This window comes from Macaca fascicularis, chromosome 16, assembly GCF_037993035.2.
Source record: "Macaca fascicularis isolate 582-1 chromosome 16, T2T-MFA8v1.1".
NCBI classification, from domain to species: Eukaryota; Metazoa; Chordata; class Mammalia; order Primates; family Cercopithecidae; genus Macaca; species Macaca fascicularis.
Genome location: NC_088390.1, coordinates 58,148,915 through 58,168,480, shown reverse-complemented (window position 1 = coordinate 58,168,480; position 19,566 = coordinate 58,148,915). Strand labels below are relative to the sequence as shown.

At 51.6% G+C, this 19,566-nt stretch overlaps 1 protein-coding gene across 22 annotated transcripts in view; it reads right to left on the bottom strand.

Moving 5' to 3' along the window:
• HOXB3 (homeobox B3) overlaps positions 1–19,566 on the bottom strand; it is a 41,464-nt gene that overhangs the window by 3,019 nt on the left and 18,879 nt on the right. For 4 of the 22 annotated variants that reach the window (XM_045374944.3, XM_015438214.4, XM_065531384.2 and 1 more), the window contains exon 3: positions 158–3,746. In XM_045374944.3, the coding sequence (XP_045230879.1) occupies positions 158–605 (448 nt within the window). In that variant the 5' untranslated portion in view covers positions 606–3,746. Of the gene's footprint in view, positions 1–157; positions 3,747–3,846; positions 3,897–11,704; positions 12,260–12,420; positions 12,554–19,566 lie in introns of those variants that run through there. The other 18 variants (XM_045374943.3, XM_045374946.3, XM_065531382.2 and 15 more) reach the window with 14 other exon arrangements.

Below are 19,566 nucleotides of genomic sequence, written 5' to 3'. Positions count from 1 at the left end.
GGGTCATTAGGGGGTGGGGGTATCAAAAATGTACCCGCCGGCCACCTAATATTGTTCCCAGGCAGCCTCTTGGGCGCCTAGGGGCTGGATGCTAGAATAACAGTGACATTCCTGGCTCGGACAAAAGCTGAGGACAAGGAAGGCAGAGAACTGGTACCTGTGCCGGGGGAGCTGTTTTTCAGCTTGGACGTTTGCCTCGACTCTTTCATCCAGGGGAATATCTGTTTGGTGAGGGTGGAGTTGGTGCCGGGACCGCACTTTGGGGGACCACTTTTGCTGGGCCCGCCCCCATTACTGCTGTTGCTAGTGGCACTGGTAGGTGCGGCGCTGGGCGGGGGTGAGCCGGGCGGGGCGGGCAGGGGCTCGGGGGCCAGACCCGGCCTCATGCAGCTGCCGTTGAGCTCCTTGCTCTTGGCATGTGGGGCACCGTTGCCCAGGGACTGCAGCGAGCATGCTGAGCGCTGGTAGTCGCCCTCCAGGTGCGTGGCGGCCTGAAATGGGGGTTGGGGGGGGCCGTCGAAGCCGAAGCCATTGCTGCCAGGGTACGAGGAATAGCCTCCGAAGAGAGCAGCCGCAGCGTTGTCGTAGTAGGTGGCTTTCTGCATCGCTGGGTGAGGCCTGGGCAGTGGGTGGCAACTTGGAAAGGCCTGATACCCTCAGGACCGGACATTGGCAACCCTGGGGGTCACGTGACACGCCGGACCCCCCCCCAACCCCCTCCCCTCTCTGCCCCCCTCCTCCAGGGTCTGTTCCAAGCGGCTGACCTGCGGGGCGAGAGAAGAGACACAAGGCGGAGAAGAGGACTGGGGCTCGAATCCATCTTAGGAACTGAAAAGGGAACTGACATCAATAGGGTTTTTTCTTCTCCCCTCCCCAACATCTCCAAAGCAGATGCCGAGGAAAAAAAGCCCACCAGTTTTCATTTCCACTAAAAAAATAAACAAATAAATACTATACGCCTTTCAAGACTGCCTAGATGTAGAATCTATGGCAAAGGCCATTGCTTCTCTCCTGCCTGTGCACTAACCCCTCACCTCCCCTAGTTCCTCTCTCCCTCTCTCTCCTCCCCAACTCTGGGATAGGATGGCTCAAGGGAGGGGACACTAGGAGACTCCAAAATAAAAGCATCATCAACACCCTCCTCTGAGCCCAGAGGCTTCTGTGCTTCCAGCCTTTGCCTCCTTCCAAGTCGGTTTAGGTCTCTTGCCCAAGCAAAGTCTAGCCTGAAGGGAAACCAAAGGATCTTCTGAAAAGACATGCAGGAGAAGCAAGTTCGTCAGAGAAGCTTCTCTTGTGAGGTGTCCTCTCCACTTCCCACCACTCCCCCACCAGGAAGACAACAACAGCCTGACCTAGCTACCTCCTGAGGATTTTTAACCTCAAGAGTCAGCTGAACTGAGACTCATCTGTCCATGGCCCTGCTGCAGGTACCACCACCTCCAGCTCCTGTCTTTGCTCAGCCAAACCTGGGATTGGGCAGCCAATGGCCCTGTGGGGCCCCCAAATGGAGCAGGATTGTTTCAATTTCCTGGGCCATGCCAGTTGGTGCTGTGACCATTTGGCCCAGGTCTCTCCCTGGACCTCTCTTTTTTTTTTTTAATGAGACTTAATTTTTCCCACCCTTTCCTTCACAGTCTGTTTTCTTTGATTTCCCCCAAAGAAAATAAGAAACAAGAAGTTACAACTGCTAGACTTTTCTACTGAGACAGGGAAAGTGCTTTCCAAAAGAGAAAGTTATTCCCGAGAAAAATAATCAACAAAGCAATTTTAACAATATTATTCTCTGGGTTAGAAACAGAGGTATTCCTGTTGACTGAGGTTCCCTGAGGCAAATAATAATAATAATAATAACTATTTTAATACAGCCTTTTAAAAGTGTGCCAGAAAAATAAAGATTCAAACTAACATAGGATTTTGTGTATTTGTTCTGAAACTTCTGACTACATTTTTTTTTCCTCTCTCTCTCCCAACTCTTCACCACCACTTTTCATAAAACCTCCATACTGCCATGTGTGTTTGGAAAACTTTAATCTCATTCAGCCTAGCTGGTCAACTCCAAATAAAACTAAACATAGGAAAACAAAATAAAAGAAGTGCAGGTGAAGAAAGTCCCTCCCTCACATAAATCCCCTTCTTCATGGCACAGATTTATACTCAAAAAGGAATCAGTGTAACCCTGAGTTCCGATTGGTTTCTGGAAATACACATGGGTCTGCAAAGCAGCAGGTCCTTCAAGGGAGAACCAGAGTTCAATTGACCAGGCTGACCCAATCCCTTTATTATTATTACCATTAGCCTCTGCTGATTTAACCAAAATTAGCTTCCGAGCAGCCCTGGCTGAAGGGGGAATTAATTAACAGGCATTAGTTGTGGTTGTTATTAATAGAGAAGAGAATGAAATAAAAACGTTGGAGGGGGTTGGCTGGCTGGGCCCTGGCTTTATTTAGTCTAAATGATTGTTACAGCAATAATAATGATGATGATGATGATTATAGTAATAATAATAAAACAATAATTTAACTAGACGCCTGGGGCCGAAATTCCTGCCGCTCCCCTTGCAATAAACCCCAAACCATCGCCGGACGGAGGCCAGTGTGGAAAGCGAAGGAGCCAGAGACGCGATAGGAAAGAATGGAGACTCCGCCGGTGGTGCAGACAGGGCTGGGAAGGTTTGTGCACCCGGGTAGTCCCTGGCTGCTGCTGCCAGGCTGCCTCGGCCGGTCGCTGCTACCGCAGCGGCTGGCGACGACCTACCAGCCACCTACGATGGCCCAAGGAGGGGAAGAAGAGCAAGCGATCAGGACACCAAAACGGTTATCGGAGACAGGTTCCCAGCACACCAGCCGGCCGAGGGCCGAGCCCCGCGGGCGGCAGCAAGTTTGGGAGCCGGAGGTAACCGAATTAAAAAGCGCCTTACAAACTCCGCTTCGGGACTTGGCTCAGCAGGGCTCCGGGTTGGAGGGCGCTGAGGCCTGGCGGACAGGACAGTGGGAAGAGGGAAAGGTGCCGAGGGGACCCGAGATCTGGGATCTAGAACAAGAGGGGGTGGGGAACAGCTCTACCAAGCCAAACAGATCTATTTCCCTTGCCTCCATGTTGGAAAAATTCTGGTTCCATATGGCTCCTCGGGAGGGAGGGAGGGAGGGAGGGAGACGGTGGCTGCCGGCTTCCCCCCAGGGTCTCGCTGGAGAAGGGAGATGAGCCCCCCCAAGAACCCCACCTTGCCAAGCACACCCCAGGGACTGCCAGGAGACTAACAATAGCTGGGGAAGCCCCGAGAGAGGGGATAGGCCATCTTCCAGGACTTAAAAAAATTAATGGGAGGAAGAAAAATAAAATAACAAGAAAGGAAGAGAGAGAAAGGCTGAGACTTTCTTAGCAGCCGGGGAGAAAATTCAGCCCTGGATCTGGCTGCTGAAAGAAAAGAGAGGAGAAAAGAGGAGAGAAGCAGGAAGAGAGAGGGGAGAGAGGGAGAGAGAGAGAGGGAGAGAGAGGGAGGGAGGGAGGGAGGGAGAGAGAGAGAGAGAGTCGCTGCGTGGAAGGAAGCTTAAAGCTTGTGAACTCTTCTTGAACCGAGATTGGAGTCATATGGGCCATAAATCATTGAGACATACTCTCCGCCATTCACAAACTGATAGCCTATTTCAGTCCAGCTTACCTTAGCCACCGACGAGGGGAGAACAGGCAGACATAATATATATTCACATCGAGCCCCAGCGCGAGCGGCAGGCGAGAAATCTCCCCTCCTTGAAGGCAAAGGAAAAAAAGACCACTGTTTAAAGCTGCGTCGCCCCCTGCCCCCCCGCCCCGCAAAGCCACCCCGGCTGGGGAGCCCGAGGGGCAGACCGGCCAGAGGAGCCGCGCGGCGTCCGCTTCAATTCACTCGGCTTAGGAGCAGGGGTGCGCAGGAGGGAGGGGGTGGGGGAGCGGGAAAAAAAATAGAAGACCGAAAGGTGCCGGGCAGCTCAGCTCGCCAGAATCCAGCTCCGGGCTCCAGCAGGGCTAAGCCGCCACAGTGTGGTTGCCCTATAAGACTGGTACGCCCTACTCTCCGTAACAATGGCCTCTGCTTTTGCACAGGGAAAAAAAACCACACAGACACACACACACACACACACTCACTCACTCACACACAAGCTCACATACCCCCCCACCTCTCCCCCTTTAGCAAGCTTAGATGCCTGATAAGGAGGGAAGGTGATGGTGGTGATGGCAAAGGGGGGAAATTTTAAAATACCCCGCTCCCCAAAAAAAGAGTGAGAAGGAAAGAAGGGAGGGTTTTTTTTGTTTGTTTGTTTGTTTGTTTTTTAAGAACGGGTAAAAATTTAAATCTAGATTGGGGGGACAGGGAGGAAGAGGTGAGCAAAGGCAAGGAAGGGCGGTGAAGTTCACAGCTCCCCCCATACCCCACTAGTGAACCATTATGCTAATTTGAGAAGTAGCATTTGGAGGCTGAGTCAAAGACAGGCCTCGCCCGGGGGGGTGAGGGTGCCGGGTGCCCCTCTGCACTCATTCGCAATTGGAAGACCAGGACTTTTTTAGAAAGTAGTTTCGCTCCTCAGGGACTGGTGGCTGGGTCTCCAACCCTCACACTCTGGCTCCCTCCTTCTGAGTCTCCAGCCCCATCTTCTTCCCTCCACTACACCCTCTCTATTCCTCCCAAATCTCCCCCCAATCTCCAGGCCCAGTCACTAACCGAGGGAGAGGGAAAAACCAGACCTTTTAAAACAACAACAACAACAACAACACCCCTCCCCCTTTTTCTTTTTGAGAACAGACAACAAGCGGTGAGTGATGATTTTAAAAACCCAGAACATCTTGCAGGGGGAGGAGGGTTGAGAAAAGGGTGACAAAAGGAGAACTCTGTGTTTTAGCTTGAGCTCCAGACTGGCTGGCAGTAGACAGGCTGAAAGAACTTTACGGAGAAGTTTCTGTTAGGATTCTCACCTCCAGATAGGCAGAAGGAGCTAAGAGGTGATAAGGACATTTGTACTTCTGAGAAGAACTAGCAGGGTGGCTTAATTTTAAATGCACTGGCAGAAGAGATGGAATATGGTTATTATTATTATTCAGAACAACCCTGTTTGTTTCTCTCTGCCCTGCAAGATTTATGACTCTTGGCACAAGTGAGGAAGGCCACAAAAGCTAAAGTTTTCTTAGGGTGTGTTTGAGCAGGGCAGGAAAAGGCAAGGAGGAGGCCTGTAGGAGGAAGACAGGAGCCAAAAATGTAGGTGTCTGCAGATTTGGGACAGGGGGTGGGGAATAGTCATTCCGGGAGGAAGGAAAAGACAAAAAGAGCACCAGGACATTTCTCAAAGCAGGAGTGTTTGCAACTCTACCTAACTGCTGACTCGGAGCTAGGGGATGAAATAGAAAGCTGACCCTCTTCTCTAAAGGCAGCTTGGAAAACTAGTTCTCTTAACTTCGTGTAAGGCACTACCCTGTGATTTCCTGGTTAGAATACTTAGCTTTTGCCTTCTCCCATCTGGATGCACCAGGAGAGGGAACGGGACTGGGGACAACAAAGGTGAGACTTGACTTCCAGCTATTGTGTCCCCTCCAGCAAAGGCTGGCAGTGTCTGGCAAAGCTTCCCTCATTCCCTCTCTCTCCCTACTCACAGGCTCTACTTTGGGATGAGATAGGGAGTGGCCCCTGGCCTCCAGGCCCTACTTCTTCTGGGCAAGGCTAAGTCAGGCCAGGTGATTTGGAGCAGCCGGTTTCCGGGGACCCTGATAAACTGGGGGTACCTGTGGCCTTCCTGCCCTCCAGCAACAGGAGCCACTTGCAGAGCCTCAGAATGTAATGTCCTGAGGACCCCATCTCCTACCTAGAAAGTTGATGGCTGGGGGGAAGCACGGGTTGGGGGACTTCAGGATGGAGGGTGGGAACTATTTTTCTGTGTTTATTAGTAGCTATTATTCTGTGTTTATTAGTATTTTTCTGTGTATATTAGTAGTATCAAGAAAAGAAAACATCCAAGTCAGACCTAGACTTGGGGCTCAAGCCAGCCTGGACCCCCAAACAGACCTGTTAGGGGTGCCTGAGTATGTGGCTGCAAAATGTCTGTCCTGATATCTCTACACTAGATAGAGATACACAGGTCAGACCCCATGTAACTTTGAGCCTGGTGGGTCGGTAACTCAGGCCAGGGAGGTTGCCAGAAGCTTAAAGAAACCAGTACCTTTGAGTTTTTTTCTATCAATCCCCCAAATTTAAAAAAAGCCAAGAATGTACCTCAAAACTCTACTGTCCTAGCTGTTACTATCATTGGGTTAGAGAAGGTCATTGTAAAACAGAGAAGAGGAGAACTTCATCGCTTTTGGGACTGCGCAGCTTTGCCTCTAGGAATAATACGAGAGTCCAGAAGGCACCCAGCCAGCCCCGGGCCGGCTGCTGGAGAAGCAGGCCGGAGCTGAGCTGGGGGTGGAGGAGTGTTCCAGAGACAACGACAGACCCCTCCCTTCCTCAAGCCTCCTCAACCCTTTGTGGTCCCTCGGGCTACAGAAGGCAGTGGGGCATAGTGGGGTGGGAGTGAAAAAGAGGACAGAGAAGCAAGAAAATGAACCTGGAGAAAATCTCAGAGGACATACACCCCCAAATGCGGTAGGAGATGGAGTGGGGGCTTCTTAATTCTGGAGTACAGCGCCCATTTGGAATGCTTGGGAGGCAATTAGATCCCAGTTTAGTTTCTGTCTTGCCTTTTTTCTTCCTTTCTCAGAGGTCTCTGGCCAGCAGGCGGGCTGCCCTCTGATTAGGGCTGGGAGGCTGGAGGACGGAGGGTGGAACGGGCACCCCTGAGGGCCCCCGTTTGGACTGAGGTGTTGCTGCTGGCCAGGGGCTTTTCAAACTTCAGGGGACAAAGGCTGGTAGTAAGGAGTTTGGGCAAGGAACTTGGGGTGGGGGAGGCCAGAGCAGTCTGAGGGGAGACTTTGGGGTCTGGGAAAAGAGAAGCAGGAGAAAGGCTTATCATCCCAGAGAGTGAAGCCATGATTTCGGAGCAGACTGGAAATACAGAAGAGGGAACAATTTCTTCTTGGATTTGGGAGGGAAACCTGGGAAACTTTGTGTGTGTGCCCATGTGTAGGGTGTGTGTGTGTGTGTGTATGTGTGTGTGTGAGACAGAGAGAGAGAGAGAGAGAGAGAGAGAGAGAGAGAGAGACAGAGAGAGAGAGAGACAGAGAGAGAGAAAGGAGGAGAAAGAGAAATTGAAAAAGAGAAAAATTGAGTAAGAGACAGAGACACTAGCATAATGAAGTAAAAAAAATAATAATAAGGGTAAAGATTAGAGAAAATGCCCTTCTTCACAGACATCCTTTCCTCTTCCATTCCGTTTCTTCAGAGCCAGAGCACTCACTCTGGCACTTCTCTCCCCCACCCTACTGGGTAACCAGTATCAGGCAACGGGAGCACTTTAAACATTCTGGAGCAATCAAGGGCTACCCGCCCTTATAGACCTCAACGGGATCGCGCCTGTTTCTCTCTTCCCCCAGAAATGCATCAACTAGCAAACAAAAATTCTCTCAATAAGGGCATACTGGTTGGCTCTTTTAAAACTGATTTCTGATCTCAGACTTGGGGCAGTCAAGGATCCTGCTCCTGACTCAATCAGCACAAAATTTGCCTAGCCCACTGGCTAGCTGGGGAGCTAGGACCTGGGAGCCTGGGTTCTCAGATGTTTAGCGATGTGTTTCTTCCTGGCCCTGTCTGAGTTCCCGGTCCCACACTGTTTTCCAGCTTCACTGCCCAACTTTGTAGCCCTAGCAGAGGGGTGTAAAGTTCACACACTCACCCGAATCTCCATTTTCCCTTAAGTATTAATAAAGATTTCAAAGCTGGGGGTTGTAAAGTGGGAATTGCTAATGAAGAAGGCTCTTGGCATTTGGATCCCCATCTCCAGCTCTCCAATAAGCCAGAGCAGGAGGGAACAAAGGGGCACCCAGAATGGAGAAGAGGAGGCCCGCATAGACCCTGCTCAGCAATAGTGGGGATCAAAAGAAGAAAAAGGTCGCTGCAGTGGATGAAGAAAAATCCAAGCTGTACATTTTCCCCACCCCATGTGTGGGGGCACTGCCCTCTCCCCAGCCGAGCCTGTGAAGGGGTGGTAGGACAAAAAGGGCAGCCACAAGGGTCTGCGAAGTCCACTCAATGACCATGGAGGCCGCCTGAACATGCTGAGGGGATGGCGGTGCTGCCAGCGAGTTGGGAGCCTCAGGCAGGTGGGCTCCTTGGTGATGATAGATCCCAATTTGAATCAGGGCTCCCGCCTCATCTAGAAGCTCAGTCTTAGCCTGGCAAACCCCACCCCCAGCAAGTGTTGAGACAAAGGTGGGCAGAGCAGAGAAGGCAGAGGAAGGGAGGCTGCAAATCCTGGGCAGCTTGGGGGCTGCAGGGGGTGCTGGGAAAGGGAGGCAGAAGCAGGAAAAGAGGAACAGGCCCAGTCCCTGAGGCTGAGCGGGCCTCTCCTGACAGACTGGATGTTTCTCTCCCGGTGACCTCTGTTTAGCAGACAATAACTCAGTGGATTAATGACCAATCAGCGAAAGGCGTTCCGAATTGCCTCCAAATATAAAACTCCGAAGTCAGAATGGGACAGGGCCAGAGTCTGGGGCTGCTAGTCCTTTTGTTTTTTCTCTCTCTCAAATTAGTGTTTTGGGCTAGGCTTTAGGAAGTGGATTATCTGCCCAGTGTCTGAGATTTCCAGAGCCCCAAAGATGAGGTTGTTTCCCATCTCTTCCCATCTCCTTCCCTCCTCCCCCAGAATTCATATTCCAAACCACACTTCCCAAGGCAGCCTGGAAACCTCCCCTCCCCTCCCCTGCTAGCCTCTTCACATCCCTGATCCTGCAAGAAATTTCCTTGCTCACAACCATGCAACTGAGAAGCCACCACTCCTTTGGAACTGGGGGAGGAGCTGGAAAATAAAAGCAAGTATAGCGTGGGGGTCTTCCACCTTGCAGGCTCTGTCCTGGCTACCCTAGAGGAGACCCGGTAGAGTGCTGTGGCACCCTGTGTGTGCCTCCTCCCAAGAAGCGAGGGCTCAAAGGCCCAGGGTTGGGGTGAGGCTGAGAAGGGGGGCACCTGCTGTCACAGAATCTAAACTCTGAAACCACTGTTCAGTCCCTGGGCTGGGGTAGGGGGCACCTTAAAAACCTACTGTGTTGGGAGGCCGAGGCGGGCGGATCACCTGAGGTTGGGAGTTGGACACCAGCCTGACCAATATGGAGAAACCCTGTCTCTACTAAAAATACAAAATTAGCCGGGTGTCGTGGCACATGCCCGTAATCCCAGCTACTCAGGAGGCTGAGGCAGGAGAATCGCTTGAATCAGGGAGGCGGAGGTTGCGGTGAGTGGAGATCACACCATTGCACTCCAGCCTGGGCAACAAGAGCAAAACTCCATCTCAAAACACATACACACACACACACACACACACACACACACACACACACACACACAACGAAAGCCTTAGCCCAGTGCCTGGCAGGGAAAGGGTCTTGCTCAGTAAGGTCCAGCCCTTCTTTCCTTAGTCCCTCTCCAAATGTCAATCTCAACCCAACCCAGCTAGCTGGCCCCTCTCCACTGCCTTCTAGTTCCACCGCTCTCCTCGGGGCTACTTCTCAGCTGAGAATAAAGGCACCTTCAAAAGGAGGAACAGTCCAGATTCCAGTGGATTTCCTAGAGCCAGACTGAGTAAGCATACACTGCTCTGGGTATATGTAAACTCTGAATATTGCAAATAAACATGCAGTAACTTCTATACCCAGATGCCCACAGAGCTCCAGGACACACAAGGGAGTGCCTCCCATGTACTGTCCTTCTGAGGATGGGTACACACAGAGGTACCCAATTTCAGAACAGGAGAGAAATCAGGAAGTGTCCAGTCCAACTCTTGCCATTGTTACAGATCAGGAAACTGAGGCCCAGAGCAAGGAAGTGATTTGTCTGGAGTTATACTTGGGATAGGCTTGGGAGTTGGAAGGCTTGAATTACAGATGTTCCAGCTTGGCTGTGTGACATGAGGCAGGGCACTCCTTGGGCCTCAGTGTCCCCTTCCGTAAAGCACAGGCATGTATATGGAGGGAAGGGGTTTAGCTAAAAGATCTGTAAGATCTCTTTTTGGACTGAATGTTAGTGATTCTCCATGTGCTGATGTAAAAGTGTGTGCCAATAAGAAGTAATAAACTGAGTTCAGACAATAACCAGCACCATTGTGACCAGATTCGTGGTATTTCCCTTGGGGTTTAAATGCTTACCACCGAGCATCAACCTGGTGCCTGACCCTCCCTTGCCCCATAGAGGCTCATGCACTGGGTTTTACTGCTCTTCTGTGTGTAGGGTGGGTTGTTTTCTACCCTCATTACCAAACCAAAAGTGCTATTTTTAGACACTGCAACTTAGGCAGTAAATAATTAATTTGTCTAATTAAAGGAGGAAGGTTTCAACCTGGCAATTTTTAACCAGGCATCAATGCACCCATTGTACCAGCCGAGCCTTCTCACCCGACCCCCTCCCTGCCCATACACCTACCAGCCTCCCCAGTTGCCTTCCCCTCAGTTGGAGACCAGCATTCCCCCAGATGGCTAGCAGGGTCCACAGGGCCAGACTGTGTCCCTCATGACAAAGTTCCGCGCACTGGTGTGCTTCCCCATAGAAATAGGTCTGCCAGCAGCTGCACCTCAAAGCTTGCTTTCCCTACCCCCAAAGCTGTGCTGGGCTCCAGGTCTCTGCTCTCTGCTCTTGGGAAATGTGTAATCTACCTCCCCAGCTCAAGATGCCCCAACAATACAGCGAGTTTGCATTTCAAGAAACTCCCATTAATATCAATTTACTTCACTGAAACCTCGGGTTCTTCATCAAGTTGATGATTTATGATAAAATCAATTAAATTACGGCCACTTAGGGCCCAGCCGCTTCCTCTCAGATTTCATTGGTGCGGGGCCCAAGTGTCTGGTGGAAAAATGCAAGTTTAGCTGGAGGCGAGGAAAGATAATTCTGCGGCTGAGAAAATTTAATGCAAAACAATTTCCAGGCAAAGTTGGGCGTCTGGACAGAAATGCAAGAGCCACTAGTTGGCCTGCGGAAATTACTATCTGGGGGTCAAAATGTTTTTCTCCCCACCCCCATCATCCTGCGTGCCTCCCTTACTCTGTTCGTCTTTGTATTCACTTGCTCCCCACTCCCAAACAGAGATTTTGGGAGAATTTGAGCAGTAATGGTGGGACACAAGGCTGCCAAGGTCCAGCCTCAAACCACGGATCTCCCTGATCTTCCCTACCACACCAAGCCTTTTCTCCTTTTGGCCTCCCCTCCTGAACCAACCATACTCATTAATTCCTTGGCTTCCCACCACAAAGTTAAAAATTCAAAGTGAAGATGAGGTTGGGTGGGCAGAAGGCACAGGAGGCATATAGGGAAAGGGTAGAGGGGCAGGGGCCAGGAGGCCAGGCCAAGTGGGCTCTGCTGCATGTGGCTGCGGGAAGAAAAAAGCAGGAAAGAGCACTACTAGGCGAAGAGGACAAGGGGCAATGTGTCTACAGCTACCCCATCCCAGAGTTCCAGAACCAGAGAACATGGGGTCTCTATCCTGGCTCCCAGTCTCCCAGCTCACAAAGTGATTCCGCAAACCCACCCGCAAAGCCCCACCTGGAGTACATACAGCTCCCAATGTGCAGATGCACTCACACAGTACACAAGCACACCTACCCGTGTGCCTGCTTTGCATACACCCACCACACCGTGCGCCTGCAAACGGACAGTTCCCACTATCCTCCCTCATCTGGGAAAATAAATCCCAGTGTGTCAGGCTGGCATCGCTTCCCACTCCAAGGAGAGGGGCTTCTCTGGGCTCTGCTCTGTTTGGTTTTTGGTTTCCAGAGCAGGCAGCAGTAAACACAGCTTCTCTGAAGCCATAAATCACCCCCTTTGCTATCTTCTGGGCTTGACACTCAGCCTCAGTGCAATCCCTTGTAGTTTTGGCTTCAAATAACCCGCTAGATGCTAAAGGGTTGGGCAATGGTGGCAGCTGGGTTGTGGAAGCTGACCCAGTGGTCGCTCCCCAACCCCACTGCCCCTAGCAGATGCACCTCACATTTCCCTCAGTACCCACAGCTCCCAACCGCCCTGAAAAACCCTCCTGGGCCTCAACACCCTTCCTGAGCGGGAGAGCTCTCCGATCCCCTAACACGATCATGTCCACACGCCCACCCAAACAGCTCCACATTCCTCCACACTCGTCCTCCACCCCAGGTCCCTCTACCCCCTCGAAGCCCCCACCCTGCCTCTCAAAGTTGCTCTCATCTTCATGTTCAAGTCGGATCCCAGCCTGTCCCAGGAGAGAGGCCTGGGGGCGGGCATCTCAGCCACCCACCTCTGCACCCCCGCCAGTACCCGAGCGCCCCGGCTCCGCACCCCACACTTACCTGTGCGGTCTTCCGCTAGGGCGCCGGCAGCGGCGGGCAGCCGGGCGCTGGGTGCACGCGGGGGCCGACTGCCAGGCCCCGGACCCTCGGCCCCGGCTGGGGCTCCGCCGCCGCAGCCAGCCGCATCCTAGTCGCTCAACCCCCAGCAACCCCCGAGCGTCCCGCCGAGCTGGGGGAGAGGCCCGGATGCGCTCGCCCCCACCCCGCCCCCGCCCGCGCCCCCGCCCCCGGCTTTGTTCGGCCTCCAGGGCCCCAGGAGCGCGCGGATCTGGCACTCCGGGCGCGGCAGGCGCCGGTTTCCTGAGAAGCTCCCACTCCGCCCGGGCCGCGCGGGGCTGCGGGAACCCCGGGCTCGTCTGGCACCGAGCTGGGCTCGGGATTTGAGAGCGGGCCAAGTTGCCAGGCGAGAGGAGCGGCGACTGACAGGGGAACGGCGAGGCGAGGGGAGCGCCGGGGGCGCCATGGCGGAAGGCGGGCACACGGGCGGCTCTTCAATGTCACCAGCGAAATGGGTTCCATATGTCCGACCCGGCAGAGAAGGGAGGGGAAGGGAGAGAGTTCTGGGCAGGACAGGAGTGGGGACAGGGAGGGGGGCAATGGAGGCAACAGAGCAATGGCGAGGGGCCAATGGGAAGGATCAGAGGGGCGAGAAACGTTTGCATCTCCCTTTTTCCCTCGAGTTTTCTAAAGCTGCTTAGGCTGGTAGGAACTTTCTTTCCCTTTTTCCTTTTCTTGTTCTTTCCTGTAAGGTGGGGGAGGAAGGAGATTAGTAGGGGAAGCATCCGCTTGTTAAGGCTGGGAGTTTGAGGGAGATGTAGAATGGAGGTGAAAGTTCTTAGGCGGCTGGAAGATCAACAACTTCTCCAGGTCCCTAGAGAAAAAAGAGACCAAACCCACAAAGGGGAAGAAAAGCCAAGAAAGGATTGCAGGGTCCAGGTGTCAACGACTGGTCCCAACTCCCCCACCCCCATGATGAAATTCAGTTTGGGGAGGTCCCAATGATTAAGTTACTGACGCTGGCGATGGTGGTGGAGGCTGAAGTGTCCTGGTCATCTTGGCCATTCCCTGGCACTTCAGATCCTGCCACAGCTGCCTCACACCTGATTTAGCACCCTCAAGGGCCTACTCTAGAGTTAGTTGTTTCTGAGATGGCCTGGGCTTTGGGCAGCTTCCTGTAAAGAAGGCTACTAGGGACCAGGGATCCTGGAGGAGCTTCCCTCTGTGCCTGCTCCCCAAGGTCTTTGGGCTCTTTATCTGTGTTGGGTCTCTCTGTCTTTTCTAACCATCTCTGTTGTCTCGGTTCCTTTCTCACGGCCCCTTTGTCTTTTTCAAACTCTGTCTCTCTCAGTGTCTTTAGTGAATTTGAATTGAGCCTTGCAAAGGATTTAGGAGTGTCTCCAGAAATCACTTCTGGGCTCACTCATTAGGTTGAGTCTCTTCTTCCCTTTCCTCTGTGGGGGAACCCACCCTCTGTCCAGAGAAATTATCTTCTAGAGAGAAGAGGACAAAGGGAGTAGTTTCCTTCCCACTTCCCTTCTCACTTAACTGTGTGTGCGCGTCCCTTTGTGAGTTGTGGGGCTCCTTGCTCCAGGACAGCCTCCCTTCCCCTCTGACTGGCCTTTGTTTCCACTCTCCCTGTCATCCCCTCCTTGGGCTCAGCCTTGACTTTCCACCCCAGAAAGGGATCCTGCTGCTTGTTCTCTCTCTGGGTCCCTCTCTTCCTCTTGTCACTCTTCATCTTTCTGTACAATTCCTCTGGTCACTAAAGCAAGCGTTAGCAGCCTGGCTTCTTAAAGGCACAGAGATAAATACTGCAATTATATAGAGAGGATACCAGCAGAGAATTACCGGAGAAGACAGAGTCAGCGGCTTTCCCAGAGCTCTGTCTCCCAGATGCATTCTACCCCAACCCCTGAACAACACAAAAGCAAATCAATGGGGTGGAGGGTGCAGGACTTGTAAGAGACAGGGTGCTTCATAGCTAAATGAAGCAAATGTACATATAAACAACAAAATCCTTTCAAACTTGCTGATTTGGGGTAGGCCCACATGCCTGGATGGAAGGCATTGGGCATCACATGAGGGGATATACCAGAAAATGGTGGCAAGGGATGGTGCCCTTGCTTTGTCTCCTGGGGAAGAGTCTGTGCGCGTCGGGGAAAGGGGGAGGGAGGGGGTATCAGTGTCATCTCCCCTTCTCTGGGCCAGAGGAGACAAAGACCTGAAGAGGGCTGAAAGAATAAAGAGGAAAAGCTGCTGGAGTGGGGGGGTGGTTGGTCAGACTTCCACGTCACAGGCAAAGGTAGCAGCAGGAGGGGAGATGGAAAAGGGTTGGGGAGGAGGAGTTGCAAACGCAGGCAGGGGGAAGGGGGCCTGTGGGACTGGCTCTCCACGTTAGTTATGGGCTGGCCCAAAGAGCAGATCTTTCCCATCTTTCAAAGCATGCTGAATTCAGAAGCTAATACAAATGATTCTACCCTCTTCCTTCTCTTTCATGTTCCTCCTCCTCCCCATGGATGAGGTGATCCTTCCCTGCTCTCTCAAAAACTCCAAGACTTTGCCCTAATTGTGGACCACCAGTTTGAGGGAGAACTCACCCTCTTCACAGTTCCACCACCCCACACTTTCCAGGTGAGGGAGAAGTAGAAATGCTTGCCTCCCACACTGAATGTATGAGGGATTCTCCAACACTCAAGGAGTGGGTGGGGAATGAGACTGAAAGGTTTGGAACCCCTATGCCCCAGGTCTCTTTGCTGCTTCTGCCAGCCCTTCCCACCTCCTCACAATCTTCAGTGCTGTCAAAGCTGCCCCTGAATCCAGACTTTCCCCAGTTCCTTTTATCCAGGTCAGGCAGTGCCTCTACCTATCCCAGCCTTGGGTCCTGGCCTTCTCTTTCTCCTCAAACCCTTTTCAACAGAGACTCCCGAATTGGGAGGCTTCACCCACCACCCATTGAGAATCCCTTGTTAACATGGATGAGACTCAGTGTGTTAACTCCCTTGTTAACATGGATGAGACTTGGAGGAGAGTGTGGGAGCGAGCTCCTGGATGCTGCGGGGACTGGGGCCTGAGCTGCCACTCCACGTAGCTAGCGGATGCCATGAATAATTAACACCTGGGTGCGGCGTTGCTCTAACTTCCATGCTCAAAGGTTTACACTAGCAGGCAGAGTTAAATATCACAGATAATCGTGGCTATAAAGTCAGTTGGCCTGGCTCCAGTCAGGGAATGAGCGGCCAACAGCTGGGACTGGAGTTGGCGAAGGCTCTGGCCCTCTGCACTTCATCCATCACAACTTTGGGGTACAGTGTAGAACATTCCCCAAAGCCACCTCTGGCTTTGCTCTTGACCAGCAGCCTCTCCCCTAGTAGGAAGGAACTGTGACCTCCACATGAAATTATAGGAGAAAGTTAACAGCTCTTCCCCTGCCTCTCCAATCTGCACCCCGTTTGCTCCCTTTTTGGATGGGGACTTAGTTAAAAGAACACACTCGACATCCTCCAACACTCCAACTTTCTGGGACCACCTGATTCCTAGAACATTTCTAGAAAAACTTCAGAGAACTTCTCCCCACTTTAGCCCCAAACACAGAGTCCCTCACTGCCGAGGAAACTTTTCTTTGTTTCAGCAGGTCAAAGGAAGGCTCCTGGGGTATGAATTCATTTCCTTGTTTTGTTAGCCAGGAGGGTGGGGAGCCAAAGCTTTCAGCTTCTCCCCCTGCCCTTCACCCTCTGCTTGCCTCCATTGTCTCCCCCAATTTGGGTAACTCCTTTTCCACCTTCAACCACCGCCCAGACACATCAGTCCTATAAATTAAGCTTTAATAATGTAACGGAACCCCTCCCATCCCTTTCCAATCGCGCAGAACTTTGATTTGGTCTCCATTGATCACAAAAATCTTTGCCTTCAACTCCAGTAATTTCTTTCTCCACTTCCACCTCTCTTACTCTTAAGGCTCCTTCTGCCTTCAGAGTTGGATTTGTTCACCCAGGGCTGGAGTTGGAGAAGCCAAACTCCTGGAGGGGAGCTGCTAAAAAATAGAGCTCTGTCTGCTGCTGCAGGAATGTTGGCTCTATCAGGCTCACAAATATAATTTTTATATTAGACTGTGGTCTTTGACTGGGTTTGTATGCCAATGAGGCATTTCTGGTTTACCAAATTTATACAAATCTCGCTTTAATTGATAATCACAGATGCTGTAATTTAAGACCTCCAGCTATAGAGCTTTCATATTAACTGCTGATATATTACTGTAAATCGTCTGAAATAACCAACTCCTGGGAGCAGAGCAGAGCAGAGAGGGAGGAAGTGCCTCCGAGAGCGACTCTCTCCTGGCCGGCCGCAGAAACAGCCCAGCTTCCACATCATTTTCCGTGAAAAATGATTTATCGAAGACATGGCCATAAACAACACAACTCGCTCACAAACACACACAGACGCACGCGCGCACACACACACACAATGGCTGGCATGCCGGCCGAGAAGCTGACACCCGTATTGCTATAAATCAAGAAAAAGGTTGGAGGAGAGAGGGAGAGGGAGGGAGGGAGGGAGAGAGAGGGAGAGAGAGAGGGAGAGAGAGAGAGAGAACGAGAGAGAGAGACAGAGAGAGAGAGAAAAGAAGAATATTCCTAAAATCTCTATGCAATGCCTCAATGGGTATAAACACACAGAGCACCGTGTGAAGAGAAATGGCAGGAAATGAAGATGGCTATTTGTCACATTTTACGACAATAACATTAATAACAAACAATAAATTTACATGGACATATAAGACGCGGTAGGTAGTGAGAAATCCCTTCTACTTACAATACCCCAGCCCGCGGTGTGGCTCCGGCTGCGGGGCTGTTTTATTGCTGTCTCCCTTTCTTTTTCTCTCTCTCTCCCTCTCTCTCCCCCTCTCTCTTTTTTTTTTCTCGGGGTACAGGCTTGTTTTTCAAAGGACAGTTGAATTGCACGTCAGAAACAGGGAGACCGAGCCTGCGATTTTCCTGACGAATACATATCTATTCTGCAACCTCGGCATTAATTATTTAATGAATCACGTGACCGGGAGGGGGAAGGGGGTCTTTCGATTTCAGGCTCAAAGGACCACTATGACCTTCCCCTTCAGGAGGAGAAATTTTCCTGCAAAATAAGTTCCCCCCGAACCCACCAATGGAACAGTAGTGAGGTCTCCGTCTGTCTCCCACACTCACATCCATACCTACTACATCTGCAGCTCCTTAACCCCTCTGGACACACACTTACCCACAGCCCACCTCTCCTCTCTCCCTTCTCCTCTTGCTTCTGCTTAGTTCGTGGAGGTGCAGAAATAGTCTGCAGGGGCGTCTGGGGGGTGGGGGTGGGGTGGGCACAGAGCCCTTCTCCAAGCCCCTGGATTTCTCAGCTTCCAGTTCTTCTCTCTGCATCCTTTAGGATTAAGATTTCCTCCCCAGCTGCATTTTCTCCCCCACTCCTGGGGGTATTTATTTGAGTGGGACTTCCTAAATAATGGACAAAATTTCTGAAGGAGCCACTTTGAAAATAAACACTTCATAAGTCCGTGGTATAAGTGGATAAAGAATGAGACTTCTGGCTTTATTCTCATTTTGATCTTTTCTGGTACTTTTTGAAGGAGCAAAAAAGGGACAGGGTGAAGAGATTACTCTGGAGCTTTTAGAGTTGAGAATAACCACAAGGGGGACTTTTTTTCCCTCTTGTGTTGTTACTACTATAGGAAACCAAATGTGACTGACCGTTTGAAAATAGATTCTAGAGACAAAGACTGGGACTAAGGTTTCTACACAAAAGAATCGGACTGTCAGCCTCTCCCTACCTATGTCACACCCTGTCTCATTTCCCCCCGCTTCCCAAACCCACCAGTGAAGACAGCTGGAGATTTGAACAGAAGAGGAGGGAAAAGAGACGAAAAGCTTTGAAGTCAGCCTGGCAGCCCCAGGATCCCTATTTCCCAGGTGTTAGCACCCCGAGTTTCCAATCAACAAACAATGGAGGCTGATCAATGGGAAAAAGATGGGGAACGGCTGTGCCTGTTAAAGGGTTAAATATCAGGGACTATCTATTCCCTAGGCCTAAAGAGAGAGACACACAGACCCCTTCACCTCAAATATAAACAAAATAAAACAAGAACAATCCCCCACCCAAACTTGACCAGTTACTTGCAAGTAGAATCAGAGTTCTCGGCCGGGGCATGGGGTGGGGGTGGGGATGCAAAGGGAAGCAGAAAAGACATTCCTGAAGAAGCCGCAGCCTTATCTGTCCTCAGCAGCTCTCGAGGCAGCCAGGACCACAGCCTCCAGGGCAGGCGGGGAATCCAGGAAGAATGAGCTTTAGGGTAGGGGAGCAGGGATCTGAGGAGCCTCCCCCAGCTTGTTTGAAGGGGTCTAAACCAAAAGCAACTCAGTGGAGAGAAGGTTGAGGGCCCGGTTGTCTTAACAAACCCCAAAGAAACAGCCACCCCGGTCTCAGCCTCGGAGGTTCCAGCTACAGTGGCAGCTGCACAGCTTCTGCCCCAGCCAAAAGCACTGGAATCTGCTCTGGCCTCATGGGGTGGGGGCGCCGGCCAGGCCTGGACTCTGTAGGGGAGGTGGTCAGCTTTGATTGTCCAGATACAAAACACAGACTGGTATTGAATTCAGCCTGATCCCGACGTGGGCCCTGCTCCCGGCTCCAGCGAGGGCAACTCCCTGAAAGGTTCTGGCCACAAATCCATTAAAAATGGTCCTCCAAAGAAAAACTCTGCTAAAGTCTAAAATAAAAATAGAGAGCAGAGAGAGAGAGGAGAGAGAAATGCTGGATGTGGGAAGAGAGCAATCTCTAAAACGGAGAAATAATTTTTAAGGACAAGCAAAAGAACAGCAAAATGACACGAAGGCACGCCAGCAGGTTCTGTTAAAATGACCACACTCTTTTTGGATCCTGGGAATGTCCACGTCCAAATAAACAAGCTCCTGATCGCGAGCCGAGCACTTTCTTGCTGCCGATAAAGTGAACGTTTACACTGTGAGAAAGGCGAGATTGATTTACGAATCTGAACGCGCCAGTTTTATGGCTGATCACAAATCCGTCAGCGCTCAACTCACGCTGGGAAACTTCCCAACTCCGTTTTCCAACCAGACCCCCTCCCCAGCCACCACTTCCCAG